Source organism: Neoarius graeffei, chromosome 21 (assembly GCF_027579695.1).
Source record: "Neoarius graeffei isolate fNeoGra1 chromosome 21, fNeoGra1.pri, whole genome shotgun sequence".
NCBI classification, from domain to species: Eukaryota; Metazoa; Chordata; class Actinopteri; order Siluriformes; family Ariidae; genus Neoarius; species Neoarius graeffei.
In genome coordinates this window covers 5726336-5746411 of record NC_083589.1, presented here as the reverse complement: position 1 = coordinate 5746411, position 20076 = coordinate 5726336, and the positions used below count along the sequence as shown (strand labels likewise).

The window sequence follows — 20076 nt, the reverse complement described above, 5'->3', positions numbered from 1 at the left end:
TGGAAGGATGAGACCAAAATAGAACTTTTTGGTTTAAATGAGAAGCGTTATGTTTGGAGAAAGGAAAACACTGCATTCCAGCATAAGAACCTTATCCCATCTGTGAAACATGGTGGTGGTAGTATCATGGTTTGGGCCTGTTTTGCTGCATCTGGGCCAGGATGGCTTGCCATCATTGATGGAACAATGAATTCTGAATTATACCAGTGAATTCTAAAGGAAAATGTCAGGACATCTGTCCATGAACTGAATCTCAAGAGAAGGTGGGTCATGCAGCAAGACAACGACCTTAAGCACACAAGTCGTTCTACCAAAGAATGGTTAAAGAAGAAGAAAGTTAATGTTTTGGAATGGCCAAGTCAAAGTCCTGACCTTAATCCAATCAAAATGTTGTGGAAGGACCTGAAGCGAGCAGTTCATGTGAGGAAACCCACCAACATCTTAGAGTTGAAGCTGTTCTGTATGGAAGAATGGGCTAAAATTCCTCCAAGCCAGTGTGCAGGACTGATCAACAGTTACCGGAAATGTTTAGTTGCAGTTATTGCTGCACAAGGGGATCACACCAGATACTGAAAGCAAAGGTTCACATACTTTTGCCACTCACAGATATGTAATTTTGGATCATTTTCCTCAATAAATAAATGACCAAATCTAATATTTTTGTCTCATTTGTTTAACTGGGTTCTCTTCATCTACTTTTAGGACTTGTGTGAAAATCTGATGATGTTTTAGGTCATATTTATGCAGAAATATAGAAAATGTTAAAGGGTTCACAAACTTTCAGGCACCACTGTGTATATATATATATATATATATATATATATATATATATATATATATATATATATATATATATACCCACACATACAGTATACATATATGTTCGCCCCCAGCCCTGCCCGAAATCCCCCGTCCATCGCTGCTCCTTCAAAAGCACCCCAATCGCGTGAGTAGAGACTAGGATAAGAGAGGTGTGTGTGTATGTGTGTGGGTTGACCCGGGGGGGGGGGCCCATTCAGAGCATTTTGTCCCGGGCCCAGCCAAAGCTGTCAGCGGCCCTGCACGCTGTGGCTGTAAACTACGTGGCAAAAATATGGCTGACCTCAAGAGTCATCTAAAGGCTCACCATGCTGCTATTTCTGCGACGGTAAGTTAACGTTACAAGAAGTCCTGTTAACGGATCATGCATACGTTTGCTAGCTTTGGTTAAGGTCACTCAACAATCAGGCTGTGATGAATTTCCTATGAAGTTTTCCAAAACACTGTGACCTGGTGAAAATGAATGGGACCGCTAGCTTCATGCTAAAGTTGGCTTGGTTAAGCTAACTTAAATTCAATTAACATGTCATGAGTAAAACTTGTCCTGCAGGGATTATTGGTGGGACAGCAACTGAATGCTTTGTCATATATTGACCCATATTTGAGTTACTGTGAAACATACGGGGGAAATGTAGCTTTTCAAACCTGTTGCTGTGCCTTAATATATTGCGACATGTTAAACGGACGCAGAAACACGAGTCTGTGAACAATGGAGCATGCGCACTAGCAGACATCCCAGCCTGCAGAAACTCATTTCAGGGAGGTGTCGTGACGCATGACTTTTTTCCCATCAGCAAGGGGGGTGTCATGACACCTCCCTGAAATGAGTTTGGTAAACCAATCAGGATGCTCTTTGTTGTAAGTACAACAGCACCACAGTCTCTTTAAGAACTACAACTCCCATCAACTAACTTCCGCGTTGACCTACGTCACGCCTGGGCAGGATCACCTACGTCACGTCCTCCATGACGTCACTTCCTCCCTGAAGGCATACGTAACGGAACAAAGCTTCCGTCTCTCTCTCTCTCTCGTCATGGATGTCAAGCCATCTGGACACAAAGAGATACCCTGCACCAGAAAACCCAAGAAAAGACGTCTTTCTGGCAAGAAACAAAATTTAGCGCTTTTCTTTCATACCCTTGGCCAAGGTAGACTCCAGAATCGCGCGATTTTTAACTCAGTCGAGTTACAACCGTTTTTTATTCATTATAAGTATGTACAAAACTGCAGCCCAAAGCAGTTTAATTTAAAGTTAAGAAGTGGCCGGATCCCTTCTAACTAAAGTGCTGTGCACATTGTTTAATCAGAGATTTTCTTCCCACGAACTACGAAGCGTCGGACCAAGAAATTCTCTGTGCTTCACGGAGGTCTCCACAACGGTGAAACTCCAAAAGTCTCGGAACACCTCTATAATCTTGCACTGGAAGCGAGATACTAAGTAAGACTGGTAATTTTGGGCATAAAGACTAGTCTTAGGAATTAGCTTTATTGAAGTAGTGTGAATTTAAACTCAGGAATGGTTTAATTGTTTACACTGTAGACACGCAGCATGTTGAATTGATTGTTCTATTTTGCTTTGATCTCTCAATTGCTTAATAGATAGGCTTTTGCATGCTGTCCTCTATTCCTTTCTAACCCTTAATTTCATTATTACACATATTTTGACCTCATCAAGATTTCACTGGATTTACAGTAGTAGTGTTATAAGCTAGCTTAGCTAGCAACACATGGCTAATTAAGCTAGGCTAACCTCTTGTTTAGGCCACAAGGCCTACACCACGTCGTCACAAGACCTCACACCCACGAACACACCTTAGTTAGCAACAGAGCTAATCCTTTGTTCTACTTAGATAACATTCCTTTGTCTTAGCTAGCAACCAAGCTAGGCCTCCACCACGTGGACACCCACACACAAACACATCTTAGCTAGCAACTAAAGCTAACTCTTTTGTTCTACTTAGAAACATGTGGTCACCTCCCCCTACACTCTCACACACACACACACACACACACACACACACACACACACACACACACGCTCATCAAGTATATGTCATATTTGTATATATTTCAACTGCCATTATTCATTTTTCTTTGTTATAATAAATTCAATTATTATTGAAACTGTGTGTTTATTTGTTGTGCCTAATATTTTTGTAGCCCAATCTCAAAAGAATTCCAAGGTGCATATGAGTTATGTAATACGGTAAGTGATCATAATAATTTGGAATATATCATTTAGCTGTTTGGTAATTTATTATTAAGCACCAAAATTAATGGTATTGATTAATGAGACCGATTCAATGAGACTAATTTAATGAGATTATCAATGAGACTGATTTAATGAGATTATTAATGAGACTGATTTAATTAGATTGATCACTTAAAACTAATTGCACCTACATTGTCTAGCATGAGCTACATGAACAGTCTCTCTCGCTCTCCCTTGCGCACTCCGTCATATGCGCGATGCAGACATTAATGTTTTGCGTGCACGCTCTTGCTCGCTTGCTCTAGATTCCGGGAGATATTCTCCAATTTGTGGGCATCAGGGAGCCACTATCAATATGCAGGAGACTCCCGGAACTTCCGGGAGACTTGGGATGTCTGCACTAGACAGTGTTTATGGAGAGAGCATGTGCACTTCAATCAATCAATCAATCAATCAATCAATCAATCAATCAATCAATCAATCAATCAATCAATCAATCAATCAATCAATCAATCAATCAATCAATCAATCAATCAATCAATCAATCAATCAATCAATCAATCAAGGCAAGGCAAGGCAAGGCAAGGCAAGGCAAGGCAAGTTTATTTATATAGCACATTTCATACACAATGGCAGTTCAATGTGCTTTACAGAAGTAAAAACAAAAACAGTAAACAATAGAGAAATAAAATTACATAAAATAATTTTATCTTTATTCTAAAATAATTAATTAAAAGAATTAAAAGAAAATAATAAGAATTAAACAATAGTAGAAATAAAATATTAAAATGCCAAAAAGAAAAAGAAAGAAAGAAAGAAAGAAAGAAAGAAAGAAAGAAAGAAAAAGAAACTAGCAGAATAAAATAGAAGTTAAAGTAAATTTAAAACATGCAGAGAAAGTAAAGATTATAAAAAATGTAAAAATATTAATTATTTAACAGAAAGCATCTGAAAACAGCTTGGTCTTTAACCTAGATTTAAAACTGCTAACAGCAGGAGCATTTTTAATGTCCTCTGGCAGTTGGTTCCATAGCTGTACTGCATAGTAGCTAAAAGCTGCTTCACCACACTTTGTTTTAACAACTGGTTTTAATAGTAAATTTTGCTGCTGCGATCTGGTAGATCTGATTGGGTTAGGCCGCTGCAACATATCAGAGAGGTAATTGGGCCCTGTACCATTTAGAGATTTGTACACCAGCAGCAATACTTTAAAGTCAATTCTGTAGCTTACTGGAAGCCAGTAAAGGGACCTTAGAATTGGAGTAATGCGCTCTGTTCTTTTTGTTCGTGTGAGAACCCTAGCCGCTGCATTTTGCACCAGCTGAAGTCGTTTGATGGTCTTTTTTGGCAGGCCTGTGAAAAGGCCATTGCAGTAATCAACCCTACTAGAGATGAAGGCATGTATTAGTTTTTCCAGATCATGTTTTGACATAAGTCCTCTTAGTTTGGAAATGTTTTTTAGGTGATAAAATGCCGTTTTAGTGATTGCTTTCATGTGACTGTCAAAGTTTAGCTCGCTGTCAATGAAAACACCAAGATTTTTAACCATTTCTTTAGTTTTAATCCCTTTTGTGTCAAGAATAGTGGTAATCCTGAGTCTTTCATCTTTTTTTCCAAATAGAATTACTTCTGTTTTATCTGTGTTCAGCTGAAGAAAATTTTGTGACATCCAGCTATTGATTTGATCGATACACTGGTAGAGACATTCAAGGGGGGCATAATCATTTGGTGATAGAGCAAAAATAAATTTGGGTATCATCTGCATAGCAGTGATACAAAATTGAATTTTTATTGATAATTTGCCCAAGTGGGAGCATATAAAGGTTGAAAAGTAATGGTCCAAGAATCGACCCCTGGGGGACACCACAGGTCAAGGGCATTGACGTTGAGGAACAATTTCCCAGGGTAACAAAGAAGCTTCTATCTTTTAAGTATGATTTTAACCAATTGATAACTTTACCAGTCAATCCAACCCAGTGTTCAAGTCGATATAGCAGTATGTTGTGATCAACAGTATCAAAAGCTGCACTGAGGTCCAGTAATACCAGGACCAATGTTTTGCCTGCATCAGTATTAAGACATATGTCATTTATAACTTTAATCAGCGCTGTTTCAGTGCTATGATTGGCACAAAATCCTGACTGAAAATTATCAAAACGGCTGTTTGATATCAAGAAGGCAGTTAATTGATTGAAGACAATTTTTTCAAGGATTTTCCCGATGAATGGTAGATTTGATATTGGCCTGTAATTATTTAACACTGAAGGATCCAGATTATTTTTTTTTAAGAAGGGGCTTTACAACAGCTTTTTTTAGGGACACAGGAACAACACCAGTCTCCAAGGATGTATTTATAATTTGAAGCACATCTGTAATTATAAGATGAAGAACAGACTTAAAAAAGTTGGTGGGCAGAATGTCCAGATTCAGATGTTGAGGAACTGAGATTTTGTACAGTTTTTTCAAGAGTCTCATAATCAATTAAACAAAATTCTGACATTGTGTTAAAGTTATCTATCTGTGTCATTGGTGATTGCAGTTTTTCAATTTTTTGCAACTGAGATATATTATGAGAAATATTCTGCCGCATTTTATCAATTTTACCTTTGAAGAAAGATGCAAACTCATTGCATTTATTAACTGAGAGAAGTTCAGGTGCTAATTGTGGTGGGGCATTAGTTAGCTTCTCTACTGTTGAAAATAGCACACGGGCATTGTTCATATTCCTGCTGATGATATTGGAGAAGAAAGACTGTCTTGCTTTACGAATTTCATAATTATAATTACAAAGCATCTCTTTATGGATTTGATAATGGATGTGAAGTTTAGATTTGCGCCATTTTCTTTCAGTCTTTCTACATTCTCTCTTTAGCAGTTTAACAGCCGGGTACTGCTTCCATGGTGCTTTCTGCTTATCATTGACTCTTTTTATTTTGAATGGAGCAATATCATCCATAATTTGGGTCATATTTAAATTAAAAAATTCCAGTAAATCATCTACAGAGTCTGACATTTTGGTTGAGTTCTGAGAGAGAGCTTGCTTAAAAAGAGCACATGTGTTGTCGTTTATGACTCTCCTGCCTATAGTCGTTGAGCTATTCTGAATGTGAGGAGACATAGAAACTTCGAAGAAAACACAGAAATGATCAGATAAGGCCAGGTCAACAACAGTATAAGAAACAGTAAGACCCTTTGTGATGACGAGGTCAAGAGTATGACCACGAGAGTGGGTCAGTCCCTGTACATGTTGTACTAGGTTAAAGTTATCAATAATTGCAAATAGTTCTTTGGCATAAATGTTATCAGTATTATCTACATGCAAGTTAAAATCCCCAGATATAATAAGACAATCAAACTCTAAGCAAATGACTGATAACAATTCACCAAACTCTTCAAGAAAGACTTTGGCTGAATGTCTCGGAGGCCTGTAAATAGTTAATAATAATATGTTAGGAGAGCATGTAACAAGTGCACATAAGTGTTCAAAGGACATAAAATCACCAAGTGAGGATTGTTTACATTGAAAAGAGACTTTGAATATATTTGCGATCCCTCCACCTTTCCTTTGTCGGGTAACATTCAAAAAATTAAAATTTGGGGGAGCTGCTTCGATAAGGGTGGTAGCACTATTTGCTTGATCCAGCCAGGTTTCAGTTAGAAGCAAAAAATCAAGATTGTGTTTACAAATAAGATCATTAATTAAAAAATGACTTGTTTAAAAGTGATCTAATGTTCAGAAGGGCTAGTTTTACAGTAATATTTGGTTGTGCACTCTGATGCTGTTTTAAAACAGGAAGGAGATTAGATTGGTTCACCCCCAGGGTTAAATGTGCTCTATGTTTTCTGTTTCTTATCAACACAGGAATAGTGTCAACATCGGGTCCCAGCTTTTTTCTACATCCATTTGCAGGGACCCAGAGTACATCAAACAAGACTTTCTAAATGTTCCATTTGGTTTGAGGGTGAAAGGACTGGAGATGACATGTATCTTTTGGATGGTGAAAAAGATTTGTAGCCAGCTGAAAGTCCTGGACGAACACAATTTTGATGAACTGGGTACACTGCTTGTCGCGACAAATTTGGGCTGGAAAAAGAGAGTGTAGCCATTGGGAGCAATTTTTTCATGCTATTTGGGAAATCCATCCGAGGAGAAGTGGAGTCGTCTGTCCTTGAATGTTGGGAGGCCTGCAAGTCAGATGTTTGTGTGTCCTTGATGACGACTTGCAAAGATGATTGTTTAGGCTTTGTAACTATGTCAGTCTGCGACATCTTATCAACTGTTTTCCTCGGTGCTGGCTGAGAAAAGATTGCAAGTTTGTAGTGGTCTGCTAAGAATTTTGGCTCCAATCCAGCTGAGTTCAGTGCTATTTGGCTTGTAGAATTCTTTGCGATTCCAAAAAAGATTAAAATTGTCTATGAAATTCATACCAAATGAAGAACAAGTTTTTCCAAGCCAGGTGTTAAGACTGAAGAGTCGAGAAAAAGCAAAACTTCCTCTTGCTGGGAGTGGGCCACTGATAAAAGATTGAATTCCAGTCTTATAGAGCTCAGAAAAAAGTTTTCTGAAATCATCTTGGACAAACAGCTGTTCTCTGAAAACATCATTTGCTCCCACATGTACAACAATACGCTTAATCGTTTTATGCTCGGACATGAGTTTCAAAATGCTGTCTTTGGTGTCAGAGATGGATGCATTTGGAAGACAACAAATAATCATCTCATAACCTTTTAATTGTCTTAAGTCCTCTGCATGCTTGTGCGACAAGGCTTTCGCAGATAGCTTTTCGCAGACAGTTGTAATTTATTGTTGAGCGGGGGAATAGGCGTGCGCGATGTTATTCACCGGCACAACGCAAGGGGGCGAGAAGTCGCTAGGAGTAGTTGGTGGGTGTGGTTAATGGAGTGTTTATCCTCCGGTTACTTATAATGACTAGAACTTTTTTATAATGACTAGAACTGGAGTCGTATAGATGTCCGTACTTCTTCACTTCCTCAATCAATCGCTCTTCATGCTGCTCCATCTTCACTCGTGTTTTTAAAAATGCCGGTCGTGAAAACAAAACAAACCGGGAAAGTAGGGAAGCGGAAGTGCGTGTACAGCGGGTAGAGTGGACCAATCAGAGCCCTCTTGTCTGCGAGGCTTCTGCGGTGGTCACAATTTTTGGGAGGTGTGCGCAGAGCGTCTGCGAAGGTGGGGGGGCTACGCAGACACTGTCTGCGACACCGTCTGCGAGGACTGGGTTGTCAGCATAAATTGGCCTTTACAGTGGAATCACCAAGAACAAGGGTTGTGGGATCAGGTGGTGTTACGAGCTGCTTTTTGCCTCTTCTCACAGCTCTTCGATCTTGGTGCGATCTCTTTTTACTATGTGTTTGTCCACTTGACAAATCCTCTTCCACATCCCTGAGGCATTCAAATTTGTTCTGAAGCTTTATGGGCTGTGGATTTTCCATAGGATTGTAGATCCTATTGTAATTTGTAGAACGAGCTGGTGTTGAAGTAATTATTCTTCTGTTTTTGTTTTTGGGCTTAGCACCCATCATTTGCCAGTTTTCAGTACTCACATTTTGTACAGCTTGAGTTATGAATTCTTCCACTTGGTCTGCAATGTCCTCAGTCTGTCGGAGCGCAATCTCTGCATTTTCAGCCACTGTTTCTGTACTCCTTTCCTGAGATATCGCTTTTAATTCATCCGTCTTTGGCAAAGCATTAATCTTTGATTCCAGAATAGAAATCCTCTGTTCTAATTCCATGCATTTTCTGCAGGATTTTTTGCTTCCTGGCATTTAAAAAAAAAAAAAGTGGAAATTAAAATTAAATTAAAAGCTTATAAAGATGAAGAAAAGAGAAAAAAAAGTGGAAATTCAATGAGAAAGTAAAGTATAGAAATAAAGATTAAGAAAGCAGGAGCAAAGCAAAGAAGCGTCCTACTCGCTTGAGTAGGAGGAGCAGAAAGGAGCTTTATGGGCAATCAATCAATCTTTTATTTCAATTACATATAAACATATAATAGACTACACAAGTCTGCAAATAGCGCACTGCTAATCAAGGCAGACTCATGTTTATAAAGAAAAAATATTTTATATGAATTAATATAATACTTAAATATGTATGAAAAAGATAATAAAACATGCTTGACAAATTAACAACAATTTGGTCACAAAAAAGAGGAGGCAATACTTGTTATTCAATATAAAGGTACAGTAATAGATCATTCAATAACATTGAAAAAAATATATATAGAGAGAGAGAGGTATACTTGTCATACTGATAATAATTCATGCATGGTATTAAAGAATATTTAAAGTTAAAACTAAGATAGATAAATAAATAAAAAAAAATCTCCTTCTCACCCCCGGCGGGGGGGTGGTATCCATGTCATCCTCAAGCTCGGGTCCTCTACCAGAGGCCTGGGAGTTTGAGGGTTCTGCGCAGTATCTTCGATGTTCCTAGGACTGCGCTCTTCTGGACTGAGGCTTCAGATGTTGTTCCTGGGATTTGCTGGAGCCACTCTCCCAGTTTGGGGGTTACTGCCCCAAGTGCCCCCACTACCACGGGGACCACACAACCCTTGACCTTCCACATCCGTTCCAGCTGCTCTTTCAACCCTTGATACTTCTCAAGTTTCTCATGTTCCTTCTTCCTGATGTTGGCGTCAGCTGGGATCGCCACATCTATCACCACCACCCTCTTCTGCTCTTTGTCCACCACCACTATGTCCGGTTGGTTAGCCAGGATCTGTTTGTCAGTCTGGAAGCTGAAGTCCCACAGAATCTTGGCCCTGTTGTTCTCAGCCACCTTCTGTGGTATGGCCCATTGGGACTTGGGCATTTCTATTCCATACTGGTTGCAGATGTTCCTGTATACTATCCCAGCCACTTGGTTGTGCCTCTCCATGTATGCTGATCCAGCTAGCATCTTACACCCTGCTACTATGTGCTGGACTGTTTCAGGGGCTTCTTTGCACAGTCTGCATCTTGGGTCTGATCTACTCTGGTAGATCCTGGCCTCTATGGCTCTTGTGCTTATGGCCTGTTCTTGTGCTGCCATGATTAGTGCCTCTGTGCTGTCTGTCAGTCCTGCATTATCCAGCCACTGGTAGGATTTCTTGATATCAGCCACTTCCTCTATCTGATATATATCCTCTCTCTCTCTCTCTCTCTCTCTCTCTCTCTCTCTCTCTATATATATATATATATATATATATATATATATATATATATATATATATATATATATAAAGTTATGTAGAAAGAAAGAGTTTGGAGATGTCAACATCATATCCATATCTACTTAAATCAGAAAAAAGGTTGTGTCTGACTTTTTTCTTGAACGACAATTTAGATGAAGATCTTATAGAAGTTGGAATCTGGTTCCATACCCTAACACCAACATGGGAAAATGAGTTCTTTTGTAGATTTCTACAAGAATACTGAGTATATAAGTTCTTGGAGTAAGATGACCTAGTGTTATAAGAATGGATACTAGAAATAGAAGAAAATAATTTACAGATGTTTGAGGGTGCACTTTGATTAACAACGTCATACATTAATTTAGAAATACATTCATAGAAAAGAAGATTTACTGGTAAAATATTAGTTTTGGAAAACAATGGAAGGGCACTTTCTCTATTATCAACAAAATGGATTAATCTTAAAGCTCGTTTTTGTAGGATTAATACTTTATTTATATGAGTTTTACAAGCCTGTCCCCAAGAACTAAGACCATATGTTAAATAAGGTTGAATCAGAGAGCGATATAATGTCATAAGGGTATGTAGTAGAATAAAATGTCTAAGCTTGGCCAAAAGGCCGACAACCTTGCTGATTGTCTTGCAAATAAAATCAATATGAGGCTTCCAAGAAAGATTGTCATCGATTATTAAACCCAAATATTTGACATACTTTTTACGTTCAAGTGAAACAAGTTTGTTTTGAGACACTGTTTTGAGAGTATGTTATGCACAACCTGTCAACCTCAACTACAGTTTCCTATCTCTGTATTGGCCTAATTTAATGTTTTAAAGTAATTATTTTTTTGACTAAAATGAATGGCTAAAACTGGACTAAAACCCTTTTAGTTTTCGTCGACTAAAACTAGACCAAAACTATCAAGGATGGAATTGACTAAAATGTGACTAAAACTAATAAGCATTTTGTCCAAAAGACTAAGACTAAAACTAAATCAAAAATGGCTGCCAAAAACAACACTGCTCAGGAGTGGGTGGTGCAAGTGGTGCACATTAATGACATCATATCATATCATGTATCATATCATATAGCACCAATCCAAGTTCTCCCTGTGTTTGCCTGGGTTTCCTCCAGGTGCTCCAGTTTCCCCCACAGTCCAAAGACATGCGGTTAGGTTAACATGGGGCAGCCATGGCCTGAGGTTGGGCTGAAGTGCCCTTGAGCAAGGCACCTAGCCCACAACTGCTCCCCAGGTGCTGTAGCATAGCTGCCCACTGCTCTGTGTGCTCATTGCTCACTTGTGTGCATGCGTGTGTTCACTGCTTCAGATGGGTTAAATGCAGAGGAGGAATTTTGCTGTGCTTGAGTGTGCATGGGACAAATAAAGGCTTCTTCTTCTTCCCTTTTGTGTGTTCCTGCGTTCTTCAGGACAAGGTACATCCCCAAAGAGAATGTGACGTTCTGCCAGAACCAGACCGTGTCCTTTGTGCTGCCATCAGGAGCCATCTTTGAGCCGGACATGTCTGTGGGAGCAGAGGAGGACATGGTGACCACACTGAACCTCGGTGTGGTTGTGCGTTACCTTCTCTCCTAAACACACACACACACACACACACACACACACACACACACACACACACAAATGTACATACACATTCTGTATACTCTCTCCCTCTCTTTCTGTAGTTGTGTTCATGGTCATGTTGTGATGTTACAGCAGTGCATTCTGGGTAAGGTTATACCGTATGTGAGACTTTATGGCGTAATGTCTCATAATAAACACAGAAAGGATGGAAATCATTCACAGAGCTGTTCAGCTTTTATCTCTCACATGTGCATCATCGTTAAAGAGGCTGTGTGTCAAACGTGTGTGTGTGTGTGTGTGTGTGTGAGAGAGAGAGAGAGAGAGAGAGATGCTAACGTTACAAAAAGTAGTCTTTAAATGCTAAATAAATAAATAATTGTAATTATTATTTTTTCATTATTCAGATAAAATTAGGCATATCAGGTATAAATTCAAATTCAATTTAAATTGCTTGAAACTGCTCTCATCGAATTCAGAATTGAATGCAGAACAACATTCTTTTTACAGAATTAAAATCTGTTTATCCGTTCTTGAGATCTTACAAATCAAAGATTGAAAAAAAAAGGCTTAATTTTTTGAAAATTGCCGTAATATTCTGTATGAGGATCACATGGTCCAAAATGGGCCTCATTAACCAATGAGATCAAATGTTTTTTCTTCATAACTGTAATAAGTCCCTGATGTGGGTGGGGTACAGAAGCACGGCAGGCGGGAGCTGATGTTCACACAAACACTCCTTATTTTTCTCCTTTTCAGCTTTACTCACTCGCTGCTCACATACAGTCACGCACGCAACACACACACACACACGTGTTCTGGTCAGGAGAGCTTCTCTCTCTCTCTGCTCTCTCCCTCCTTTTCTATCCTCTGTCACTGCAGCAACACAGACACAAGATTAATTAACCACAGGTGCATTGACTTTGCCACTCACCTTCCCTGGCCCCGCCCTCCATTCACAAACTGATGCTAAGCCATGCTCCTGCTGCCACATACCCCCACCCCCCCACTCAGGCTGGGGAGCCGTCCGGCCTGCAACGGACTCCCCCCCCGACAGGACAGGAAGTCTGCCACTACCATCTGCGCCCCCGGCCTGTAGACCACCTTGAATTTAAATGTCTGGAGGGCTAGATACCAACAGGTGATCCGCACATTGGCATCTTTCATGTGGTGGAGCCACTGGAGGGGCGTGTTGTCTGAACAGAGGGTGAAAGGGTGCCCCAGCAGGCAATAACGGAGGGTGAGGTCCACCCACTTGATGGCCAAGCACTCTTTCTTGATGGTGCTGTACTTATTCTCATGCATCGAGAGCTTGCGGGAGTTACTCGCCCTCCGCCTTCTGGGACAAAATGGCCCCCAGCCCTCTGTCCGATGCATCTGTCTGCAAAATAAAGGGGAGAGAGAAGTCAGGGGAGTGTAAGAGTGGCCTCTCACACAGTGCAGCTTTTACCGTGGTGAAAACCTGTTGGCACTGCTCCGTCCACTGGACTGGATCTGGTGCTCCCTTTTTAGTGAGATCAGTCAGCGGGCTGGTGACATCCCAATAATTAGGCATGAACTTATGATAGTAGCCAGCCAGCCCCAAGAACTGTCTCACCCCCTTTTTGGTCTCAGGCCTCGGGAAGGCTGCAGTTGCTGCTGTCTTGTCAATTTGGGGATGCACCTGCCCATGACCCAGTTGGAAATCCAGATACCATACTTCCACCCACTCAATTGCACACTCTTTTGGGTTAGCTGTGAGACCCACCTGCTTCAGCGACTCTAGGATGGCCGTAAGGTGTTCTATGTGCCACGGCCAATCACTGCTGTATATGATGATATCATCTAAGTAGGCTGCCAGATAGGTGGTGTGGGGGCAGAGGATCTTGTCCATGAGCCGCTGGAACGTAGTGGGAGACCCAAGCAACCCAAAAAGAAGCATGACAAACTGGTGAAATCCAAACAGTGTGGAAAAAGCCATTTTCTCTCATGATAAAGGAGTCAAGGGTATCTGCCAATATCCCTTCATCAAATCCAGTGTCGAATAAAATTGAGCAGCGCCTAATCGATTGAGCAACTCATCAATGCAAGACACTGGGTACGCGTCGAATTTAGACACCGCATTGACTTTTCCATAGTCCACACAGAACCAGACCGACCAGTTGACCTTGGGTACCAGGACCACCGGGCTGCTCGAGTCACTGTGTGATTCCTTGATTATGCCCATGCCGAGCATGGCCTTGAGTTCATCCCAAACCGCCCTTTTTTTGTGTTCGGGTAAGTGGTAAGTGCAGCTACACACCACCACCCTTGGGGGCGTTTCAATGTGGTGTTCTATGAGGTGGGTGTGGCCGGGAAGGGGCAAGAACACTTTTGAAAATTCCTCCTGCAACTTGGCCACCTCTGTGAGTTGGGCCGGTGAGAGGTGGTCTCCACAAGGGACCGGAGTGGTTCAGGTTGTGGTTTTGGTTGTTTTTACCTCGGGCCCCAGCTCCGCCTTATGGGTGGCATGGTGGTGTAGTGGTTTGCACGGTTGCCTCACAGCAAGAAGGTTCTGGGTTTGAACCCAGTGGCTAGCAAGGGCCTTTCGGTGTGGAGTTTGCATGTTCTCCCCGTGTCTGCGTGGGTTTGCTCCAGTTTCCCCCACAGTTCAAAGACATGCGGTTAGGTTAATATGGGATGGCCTTGGGCTGGGGTGCCCTTGAGCGAGGCACCTAACTCCCGATTGCTCCCCACTGCTCTGGGTATGTGTGTGTGCATGTGTGTGTTCACTGCTTCAGATGGGTTAAATGCAGAGAGGAAATTTCACAAGTGTGTGATGAATAAAGTTGTGCTTTCTTTCTTTCTTCTTTGGAACTGCCAATGTCACAGGGACCCCCTCATTCCAGCATTTTAATAGGTTAAGGTGGTATATTTGTGGAGCCCCACCCTCATCCGTTCACCTCACCTCATAGTCAACGTCCCTGACTTGCTGTGTGACCTCGAAAGGCCCTTGCCACTTGGCGACTAATTTAAAACTCGATGTGGGCAATAACACAAGTACTTTGTCTCCTGGAGTGAACTCTCTAAGGCACATGCCCCTGGTGTACAGCCGGGCTTGACCTTTTTGTGCCTGCCACAAATTCTCCTGGGTTAAGTGCGTGAAGGTGTGGAGCTTTGCACACAGGTCGAGAACATATTGAATTTCATTCTTACTAGGCGAAGGTCCCGCCTCTCAATTTTCCTGCAGCACGTCTAACATGCCACATGGCTTTTGCCCATATAATAATTCAAAGAGAGAAAACCCCATGGAGGCTTGTGGGACCTCTTGTTACTGCAAATAACAGGGGCTCGAGCCATTTGTCCCAATTACGTGCGTCTTCACTTACAAACTTTTGAATTAAATTTTTAAGTGTTTGATTAAACCTCTCTACCAAACCATCTGTTTGTGGGTGATAAATGCTGGTGCGGATAGATTTAATCCCCAGTAACTCATACAGTTCGCGCAGTGTGCGTGACATAAACAAAGTGGCTTGGTCTGTCAGGATTTCTTTTGGAATCCCAACCTGGGAGATAATATGGAAGAGTACTTCTGCAATACTGCGTGCTGAGATATTGCAGAGAGGCACTGTTTCTGGATATTGCGTTGCATAGTCCACGAGAACTAAAATAAAGCGATATCCTTGTGCTGACCGATCTAATGGCCCAACGAGATCCATACCAATTCTCTCGAAGGGGTCTCGATTAGAGGGAGAGGGTGCAAAGGCACTTTTGGAGTGGCCGCAGGATTTACTAATTGGCATTCACGGCCCACCACACACCACCGACGAATATCCCCCGAATCCCTGGCCAATAGAACTGGGCCATTATTCAGACTAGTGTTTTATCCTGCCCTAAGTGTCCAGCCATGGGATTACAGTGAGCCGCATGGAACACTAGTTCCCTACGGCTCTTAAGGATTAACAACTGGGTTATTTGTTCACTGGTTTGAGTGTCCTGTGTCACTTGATACAGTCTATCTTTAATAACCGCGAAGTACGGGAAGGCGGGTGTCGCATTTGCTGGAGAGTTTGACCATCGATTACTCTCACTTGGTCAAACGCATGCTGCAGAGTCTCATCTTGTGACTGCTCTAAAAGGAAATCCTTGAGGGAATCCCCGAGAGCGGGAGGAAGCGCGAACTGCTCCTCACTCCTCGTATCGCCCTGACACAGTGATGATGTGGACGGCTCTGTGACAGCTTCTCCAGTCATGGGGATCCCCCCATGGCGTTTTACTGCAAGACCCACTCCCTACAACGTATTCCATTAAGGTTCGAAACCCTGGCCAATCAGTTCCCAAAATCAGTGAGTGGGTGAGATGAGGATTAACCGCTGCCTTTATTCTATGCTTTTGGCCCCGGAATAGAATATGGACAGACACTAGAGGATAATTGTGAACATCCCCATGCACACACAACACCTTCACTGCTTGTGCTCTCCCCAGTGCCTCACCTTGCACCAGGCTTTGGTGAATTGAGGTCTGATTACAACCAGAATCAACCAACGTGTGATAGGTATCCCCTTGAACACTTAACGGTATGTGATACATTCCGGCCCAATCAGGGTCGGTCTCTGGCATGTCGGGGATCTGGATCACAGCTCCCACCTCCATTACAGAGCCCTGACTCTGGAGATGCTCCGGCTCCCCGCCGCGCCAGCACATCGGCCCATACTTTCTCTCTGCACCAGCATTATGGGCGTCACTCACCTGAGGGGGAGAAGACACAGATACGGAAGAGAGAGATGGGAGGACACCACGGGTATGACAGGCTGGCTGGGGAGAGGCTGGCTCCTGCCTCCACAGTGGGGGAATGGGGCACGGAAAGGAAAGAGAGAGAGGGGGGAAAAGGAGAGAAAAGAAATGAGGAGAGATGCTTCATCTGCCTGCCATCAGAACCGCCACCAGATGATCCTCCGCCAACTCGATAGCTCGTTCTAGCGTCGCCGGGCGATGACACTAAACCCGTTCTGCCGTTCCTTCTGGAAGTCGAGAGATGAACTGTTCCAGTGCCATCAGATCAATGATCCCGTCGGCATCACAGTCTTCCGCCCTCAGCCACTGCCGGCAGGTGTCCTGGAGTTGTTGGCTGAATGCAAACAGCTGGCTGACCTCCTCCAATGTCAGTGTCTGGAAGCACTGGCAATGTTGTTCCGGGGAGCAGGCAACACATTGCAGGATGGCTCTCTTTAGGTCGGTGTTTGTCAGGGAGTTGCTGTGCTGTGAGCTGTGCCTCGCCAGTCAGGAGTGGGAGGAGGTGCGCTGCATGCTGCTTGAGCGGCTACCCCCACATTTCAGCCCCTTGCCCAAAGAGAGTGAGAAAAGATTCTGGATCGTCATGTGGGCCCATCTTCGTGATGGTGACGTGAGGAGGGTCCACTGTGGTGGCGGTCAAAACCCCCGCCGATGTGAGCAGACGCTGGAATGCCTGGCAATCTTCCTGCTGGGCCAGCATCAAGGCTTCAAAGCGTTGTCTTGCTCCTTCCGGAGGGTGGTCAGCGCTTGATGCTGGTTCTGCTGGGTGGTAACGAGGGCATGGATGAGCTCCTTAAATGGGGAGGACTCCATGTGGTGGTTCCCTTCTGTACTCCCAGGTTTCGGCACCACTGTAATAAGTCCTTGATGTGGGTGGAGTACAGAAGCACGCCAGGCGGGAGCTGATGTTCACACACACACACACACACTATTTTCCTTATTTTTCTCCTTTTCAGCTTTACTCACTCGCTGCTCACACACAGTCACACACGCAACACGCACACTTTTTCTGGTCTGGAGATCTTCTCTCTCTCTACTCTCTCCCTCCTTTTCAGACTAGTTCCTCCTTGTGAACATTAACTGAAGCTCTTGATTTGTATCTGCATGAATTGATGCATCGTGCCGTTGTCGAGGGATCGGCTGAGTAGAGAACTGCAGAAAACAGCAGCTGGATGGGTGTTTCTAATAAAGTGGTCAGTGTGTGTGTGTATATATATATATATATATATATATATATATATATACACACACACACAGCGCCCTCCACAATTATTGGCACCCTTCATTAAGATATGTTCTTCGGCTTCTAATAAATTCTTTTTTTTTAAAAATAATATAGGATAACAATGCAAAAAGGGTGGCACGGTGGTGTAGTGGTTAGCGCTGTCGCCTCACAGCAAGAAGGTCCGGGTTCGAGCCCCGTGGCCGGCGAGGGCCTTTCTGTGCGGAGTTTGCATGTTCTCCCCGTGTCCGCGTGGGTTTCCTCCGGGTGCTCCGGTTTCCCCCACAGTCCAAAGACATGCAGGTTAGGTTAACTGGTGACTCTAAATTGAGCGTAGGTGTGAATGTGAGTGTGAATGGTTGTCTGTGTCTATGTGTCAGCCCTGTGATGACCTGGCGACTTGTCCAGGGTGTACCCCACCTTTCACCCGTAGTCAGCTGGGATAGGCTCCAGCTTGCCTGCGACCCTGTAGAACAGGATAAAGCGACTAGAGATGATGAGATGAGATGAGATGACACTTATGTAATTTACTGCTATGCACTTCTGGTTAGATGCAATCTGCATTTTGTTGCCTTGTACCTGTGACATGTGCAATGACAAAGTTGAATTTAATCTAATCTAAAGAAAAAGGTCAGGTCAGGACACAGCACGGCTGAGGACTGAACCTGACAAAGCGTTGAACTTCTGACTCTAACAGTCCTGACGAGGGCTTTTTTTTTTGTCCATTTCAGGGTATCTACAATCTGGGAGATAACAAATTTTCTGATTTCCTGATCCAGAAGAACGGCTCGTCTCTGTTTCAGAACAGAACCGTGAAGGAGCTGTTATGGGGCTACAATGACCCCATACTGAAGTTTAAGATGGGAGTTTTTTACCCAGTATGAGACTTTACGCAGTGTTTAGATGGTTTAAGAATAAAACAATAAAAATCATCATAATAGTAATCTGCAAAGTTAAACAAAGTTGATTATTTTCCTATAACAGCATGTCCACAGGTGTTTTATTCCTCTTTTCCTCTTATGCCATGGCGATTTCCCGACAATTAACATTTTTTATTGATTAAAGAAGACACGTCATTGTTTTGGTCCATTAATTATAGTAGCGATAAACAGTCCTTCCCTCACCAGCTTCTCTTTTTTTTATTTCTGTAAAGTGTAAACTCGTCTGTCCTGAAGATGTCGGAAGACTTAAAGTGTCAGCTTTACCTCTGACTATTACCAAGCGCTGGAACTAAATTAGAGAAAAATTAATCGTCTCAACCGTTAGTTTAATCTGTTTATCATCAGTGGAGCATCCGCTGTATGAGTCCAGCTGCTATAGAAACGATGGCGTATAGAACGGGCGCATTAATATAAACTTGCGCTACTGCCAGAGGTGCTGTTATAGAGAATAAATCAACACCTTCTTCTGACCAATCAGAGTTCAGCAGTACTGTGGTGGACGTGATGTTAAGGTTGTATAGACAGACAGATAATGTGTGTTTGTGTGATCAGTATAACGGAAGCGACGACGGACTCTACAACGTATTCACAGGCAAAGGCGACATCAGCAGAGTAAACAGCATCAGCTCCTGGAATTACACGAAGTGAGTGTCTTTACCCACACACGCACAGTTATAATGCTAGAATTGTTTAAATGTTTCAATTTTGTGTTGTTCGCCACAGGTAGAGCAGAACTCTAGCGCCCCTAGAGGACAAAACTCTCCTGACATAAAGATAGACAGACGAATTAATGGACAGATGAATAGACAGACAGATAGAGAAATGGATGAACATACATGCATACAGATAGATAGAGTGAGAGACAGAAAGACAGACAAATAGAGAGACAAACGGATGAAGAGACAGACAGACAGACAGACAGACAGACAGATGGATCAACAACAGATGAACGAACGGTCACAGACAGATGGACAGACAGAGAGACGGCTTAACAACAGATGAATGGACAGACCAAGGCACAGACAAAGAGATGGATGGACAAACAGACAGACAGATGGATGGATGGATAGATGGCAGATGAATGGACAGACAGACTGACAAATGGATACAGACTGAGAGGCAGATAGAAAGATGGACAGATAAATAGATGCAGGAAGATAAATTCATATTATTCTTATCAGACAGACAGGCAGGCACGCAGACAGACAGGAAGACAGACAGACATAAACAGGTAGATAAACTCTTGGATAAATATGTAATCGACAGACACACAGGCAGGCAGACAGATAGATGGACAAATAGAGAGCTAGACAGATGGATAGATGAATAGATAAAACGGGCAGACAGACATAAATGA

At 42.5% G+C, this 20076-nt stretch overlaps 1 protein-coding gene across 1 annotated transcript in view; it reads left to right on the top strand.

Moving 5' to 3' along the window:
- Nucleotides 1–20076, top strand: part of cd36 (CD36 molecule (thrombospondin receptor)) — a 50534-nt gene that overhangs the window by 16518 nt on the left and 13940 nt on the right. Inside the window, exons 3-5 of the mRNA XM_060903549.1 lie at nt 11651–11795; nt 18510–18656; nt 19272–19363. Of these exons, the coding sequence (XP_060759532.1) occupies nt 11651–11795; nt 18510–18656; nt 19272–19363 (384 nt within the window). The remainder of the gene's footprint in view (nt 1–11650; nt 11796–18509; nt 18657–19271; nt 19364–20076) is intronic.